Below are 6,000 nucleotides of genomic sequence, written 5' to 3' on the forward strand. Positions count from 1 at the left end.
ACAAGCGAACACTTGTGAAACTTTATGGATTGAAGGTGTGATAAATGCAGGGGCGTACTTACTTTTTCCATGTGATCTGTTTTTTTTTTTTGTTCATTTAAATTGCGTTCTTTGATTTCCGATAGATTCCGTAGCGTTGTTTTGTGCTGTAAGAAGTAAAAAGAATTGAGATTTGGTGCATCTTTACGTTTGTATAAATTTATTCCCAGCTAAAGCCAAATCTCTTTAAACGTTGTGCTAATGGAATAACAGACTACAGTCCATTGCTCTTCCTCTACATGGAGGAGATCAATCAGACTGCAGAAGGTTACTAAAGACACAGCACAGGAAGGAGATTGATCCCCTTAAGTAGTTACTGTGGTGCCTGTCAGGCGGTTAACAATTAAGTAAGATGGATAGAAGGCTCGGGAGAGCACGATGAGCCGTTGTCTATCTTGATATAAAACTCGTTGTGTCAGCCGAAGTTTAAAGATGTAGTTCGAGGCATTTGTTGCATGTAAGCAGAACTGCTACAGTGCGGTGAAAAAGTATTTGATTTCTTCTGTTTTTGTGTAGATCTCGTACTAAACTGTTTCAGAAATTAAAACAAGATGTTTGAAAACAAAGGCAACCTGAGTAAACACACAATACAGTTTTTCAATGATAATCTTATTTATTGAAGCAAAAAAAGTTATCCAATACCAACTGGGCCTGTGTGAAAATGTATTTGCCCCCCGTAGTTACTAATTCCCCAAATCTATGAGTCTGCATTGATAATGGAGATCAGCTGGACGAGACACAACCAGACCTGATTACTGCAAACCCTGTTCAATCACATCCACACTTAAATAGAACTTTCTCATCAGCATGAAGTTGGTTAAAAGGTCTTACTCAGTAACACACTATGGCGGAGTTGAAAGAAATTCCAGAAATGATGAGGAAGAAGGTGATTGAAAGACATCAGTCTGGGAAGGGTTACAAAGCTATTTCAAAGGCTCTGGGACTCCAAAGAACCACAGCGAGAGCCGTGATCTCCAAATGGAAAAACTCAGCACGGTAGTGAACCTTCCCAGAAGTGTCCGACCTTCCAAACTTCCTCCAAGAGCACAGCGACGACTCATCCAGGAGTCACAAAAGAGCCGAGGACAACATCAAAGGACCTACAGGTCACTCTTACATCAATAAAGGTCACTGTTCATGACTCCACTATCAGAAAGACACTGGGGGGAAACGGCTCCATGGAAGAGTGGCGAGGTGAAAAAAACTGCTAACCCAGAAGAACATTAAGGCTTCAAACCTTTTGGGAGAATGTTTTTGTTTAGTCGAAAGTGGAACTGTTTGGAAGACAGGAGTCCCATTATATCTGGCGTAAGCCAAACACAGAATTCCACAAAAAGAACATCATACCTACGGTCAAGCATGGTGGAGGCAGTGTGATGGTGTGGGGATGCTTTGCTGCTTCAGGTTCTGGGTGACTTGCAGTAATTGAGGGGAAACACGAATTCTGCTCTCTACCAGAAAATCCTACAGGAGGATGTCCGGTCTTCAGTCCGTAAGTTGAAACTCAAACACGATTGGATTATGCAGCGAGACGACGATCCAAAGCGTAGGAGTAAATCCTAGTCCTAGAAGAACGTGAAAGACTGATCTCCAGTTATCAGAAGCGTTTGGTTGCAGTCATTGCTGCTAAAGTTTAAGGGGGCAATTAGTTTTTCACATGGGTGATAGGTGTTGGATAACTTCTTTCGCTTCAATAAAAAAAATAATAAATACAAACCGTATTGTGTGTTTCCTCAGGCCGTCTTTGTTCCATGTCGTATTTCGTTCGAAGATCTAAAACGATTTAGTACGAGAAGAATAACTTTTTCACAGCACCGTCTTTAAAAACAAAACAAAACAAAAACTGAAGAGAATCTTCAGATCAAACAGTAAATCATGTTACTTTATATCCAGAATCGCTATATTTCTGAAAAAGCTGCTTTGTAACAATGTGCAATGTTAAAAGCGCTACACAGATAAATTGAATTGAATATAGCGATTCCCTTCTTACCTATTTTTTCTTTTTTTCCTTTTTTTTTTTTAAATTTTGTATTTTTATTTTTGACATTCTCTGTTCATGCTTCCCATCCTTCCCTGTCTAGGTGAGACACAACGTGAGACCGTACTTTTTGGGTTCGCCAGCACACAAGCAGGTCTATGATGTCATCACATGGGCGAGCACACAGATAGCCATTTGTTATACCGTGGTGCCCTTTGTGCTGCTGTCTGTGGGTCCTTCACTCAAATTCTACAGGTATGACTAAAACACCATACACTGCGACACTAAAAGACGAAGTAATATTATGTGGATTTAATTATGCTACACAAAAGAAGGCATTTTTAACTGACCACAAGCGCAGGCTTTAAAGTCTTTCCCCATTTTGTACAAAAAACGTTTTGTATGTGATCACTGTGGATTCCACAGATTATTATTATTATTATTAATAATAATAATAATAATAATAAATGAGGCAGAGATTAGGTTTTTAACCGAGAAAGACACAACGATCAGACGTAATTACTAGGCCATGTAGTGATTCCTGCTCTTCAGTTCTATTTATAAAAGCACAAAGTGAGAGAAATATAAACTTGATGTTTATCATGCTTTGGAAACCAGCTATATTCATTCTAACGATGTTAAATATAGTGCATACAGTTTTAATTTCTGAACTAGTCTGCACACTTGGGCTTGAATCTTGTATTTTATGGTGTTTAGAGCTGTTTTGGTGCAGCGTGTGTCATCATGTCTGTTCATCATCGATCCTCTGCATGATTCTCTTTAATGCCTCGTGATTTCTGCATCAGCATGATATCTGTATGTTTCACCCCCTTGCATTGTTTTTAATAATTGTTCTGGATTTTTAGCATTGAAATAGCATTTAAAATAAATACACACTTTTATTGGAAATTTAAAATAAATACATGTGCACTTGTATCCAAGACTCGGACACCAGCACTGACATTTTCATCTAAAATATAGTGATAGAACTTTCAGGAAATTATTTATATATATATATATATAAATATATATAGCCAGCTGGTTAGTGCTACCATTAAAAATCATTATGCAATCTGTAAGTGAAATTTAATCCTATTATGCTACACACTTGGATTTTTAAGGAGATGAGAGGAGCTGATCTGCTTGAATATCCCAGCACCACTCCTAACCACAAACCCACCATTTACATTCAAACCCAACCCCTTTTACCACCGGTCACATGGATACCAGAAACGAACCATCTTACATTTCGCTCTTGAGCCGTACATGCGTCAGTTTCTCCGTCTTTATTTTGTTATGAAGGTGTGCAAACTTTGACAGATTGTCGAATATGAAACAAAGATGTTTTTTAATGGTCTATAAAAGCTTTTTTCGAGTAACAGCGTTCACTTTCTCTTTCTCTCTCACCCTCTTTTTTTTTTTCTTCTTCTTCTTCTTCTTCTTCTTCTTCTTTCCTCTGCTTTCAGGTCTTGGTACTTTTCCGTGCATATAGGCTGTGTGTTATTGGCCATAGCTCTGCCGGTGAAACCCCGACATCTGCGCCTGAAGGAGCAGCACAGCTTAATTTCCACCAGCACCGCTTCTTCAGACAGCCAGAAACCCAAAACCACATGAGCCAAGAAACCACACCCCCACTTCAGCACACTCGACGGCCGACGCTCCTACTGTAAATCCTTGCGTCAGGGGAGTCGGCGAATGAAACTTATAAACCAACAAACATACAAACTAGCCCCTGTCTAGACTCATCCAGTGGGTCGTGAAACTAATCTGGGCTCGAAGCACTGGTACCAGAACTCATTGGCTGCAGGGGATGGGTTGGAATGTGACCGGCGGTGTTAGGATGGAACGCTAAGGAAACTCTGATGTATTGAATTCTGCATACTTTCCTTTAACCTCGCCATCACTGTTGTAGGAGTTGATGTTGTGACATGCAGGCTGCATCAATTTGCAGGAGACCGTGCCACTGTTACCGAAAGCAAACGAACACTTTGGAGAGTCGTATGACGATAATAAAATACCTGTTATGGGCAGTTGATTCGAAAGGGGAAAAGCGTAAGCACTTCAGACAACAGGTTGGCACTGCACCGACGTCGGTTTGCAAATAGTCGTTATTTTCCGATTCATCTTTTACTCTCCTGAATTCGGCTCCTCCGACGACGACGACGAGCCTTTGTTCTCGTCGAGGACACAGTAAAAGTTGAATCGGAAATTTGAACCCATCACCTAATGAGGTTCTTCAGTCCATGGCATGTTCTCTTTAGTTTAGTACGCCCTACGATCCTTTGATGCATGAGGTTGCATATCTTAAGATGATTTTCCTTGTTGCAAAAAAAAAAACAACAAAAAAACAAAAAACAAAAAAAATCACTGCAGCCTCATTATTGTTCATGAAGCTTTAAGACATTCTCAACACATTCCATTTTAAATATGTGTGCTAGAAAGACAATTTCTAAAGATCATTAATATATCAGAGTTAGTCTGCAATGAAAACATAAGAAATGTTTGCCCAGTGATGCAAAGCCCAACTTTGTAAATGTGGTGATTAAATATGAACCTTTTGTAACTATACATGTGGTGTGTCTATTGTATTGCACTTCATCTCATTCTCAAATATAATAACGTCTTATCTAATAATAATAAGAAGAAGAAGAAGAAGAAGGTGGCATGATGGCTTTGTGGTTAGCATTTTTGCCTCACATCTACAGGGTTGGGGGTTCAAATCACACCTCTGCCCTGTGTGCACGGAGTTCGCATGTTCTCCCCGTGCTTCTGGAGTTTCCTCACCCAGTCCATGGACATGCGCTGTCGGCGGATTGGCATTTCCAAATTGTCCGTACTGTGTGTGATTGTACCCTGTGATGGGTTGGCACCCCATCCAGGGTGTCCCCTGCCTTGTGCCCCGACTCGAGTTCCCTGGGATAGTCTCCAGGCTCCCCACGACCCTGTGTAAGATGAGTGGTATGGAAGATGGATGGATGGATGGATAATAATAATAATAATAATAATAATAACATTCCACACCTGTCTAACATGCAAGAAAAAACGCTAGCAGGAAGAAGAAATGGAAAGTGTTGGGAGAAAAGATGTTTTAAATGGACTCTTAAACCTTAACATGGAAGAAGGAAGTGTAGTAATGAAGGTCTTAAGGGATAACATTCCAAAGTTTGGGGGTTATGCACTAAGTAATCTCGCACGACCAGTAGACCGGCATTGAGAATGAGAATCTGAACACAGTGGGACCACGTATTGTTTTGTATGTGAGAAGGAAGTTTGAATTTGATTCTTTGGGAAATGAGCAGCCGTTGGAGTACGGGTGTAACGTGTGTTGAACTTTTCGCATGAGTAAGGACTCCTAACGCTTATCTGGTGTCGGCAAATCTGTTATCATTCATCATTACAGTATGATACGTTGTACAGAACACAAAATCCAGTTACACTTATCAGAACAGTGTTGTTCAAGTGAAAGAGTTCAGCGTCTGCCCTTTACTCTCCATCAACTGTTGTAAAGAATCCATTATCCAGTACACGTTCTGCTGGTGGGGAAGTCATTAACCTAGCGACCTATGCGCTGAAAATGTACAAAACGTACTGATACACACACTGAAATCATTTAAACTGGTTTTATATCTCAAAAGCAACAAACAACACATAAAATTAGCAGCATAAACATAATAACGTTAACATCAAAGTTGCGTCTCTGTTATGGTTATTGATTGTATTGAAAATGAAATCGGAGGACTTCAGTATTTGTATTGGACGATTGTTTTTTAGACTGCGGTGGATTATAAAATAATAAAGAACAGGTAAAATTTTAAAACATTCCTCTCAAATCGCTATTTAATGCCCCTGTAATTATTTGAAAAGCCATGTGTTAGTGGTATGAATGCACGTTATCCCTTAAATGTCGCGCTTATGTGTCATTTGTTACTGTCTCGTTTGAACTTGTTCGTTTGTCTTGGCTGGAATCCATACACTTGCTGTGA

The 6,000-nt window shown here is 39.8% G+C and overlaps 1 protein-coding gene across 2 annotated transcripts in view; it reads left to right on the forward strand.

The window, feature by feature from the left end:
• The window catches only part of mboat2b (membrane bound O-acyltransferase domain containing 2b), a 37,925-nt gene extending 33,342 nt beyond the window's left edge, over window positions 1-4,583 (forward strand). For both annotated transcript variants that reach the window (XM_053614124.1, XM_053614125.1), the window contains exons 12-13: window positions 2,121-2,272; window positions 3,484-4,583. In XM_053614124.1, coding sequence (XP_053470099.1) covers window positions 2,121-2,272; window positions 3,484-3,631 — 300 coding nt within the window. In that variant the 3' untranslated portion in view covers window positions 3,632-4,583. The remainder of the gene's footprint in view (window positions 1-2,120; window positions 2,273-3,483) is intronic.
• Window positions 4,584-6,000: the final 1,417 nt, after the last annotated feature.

This window comes from Ictalurus furcatus, chromosome 25, assembly GCF_023375685.1.
Source record: "Ictalurus furcatus strain D&B chromosome 25, Billie_1.0, whole genome shotgun sequence".
Taxonomy (NCBI): Eukaryota; Metazoa; Chordata; class Actinopteri; order Siluriformes; family Ictaluridae; genus Ictalurus; species Ictalurus furcatus.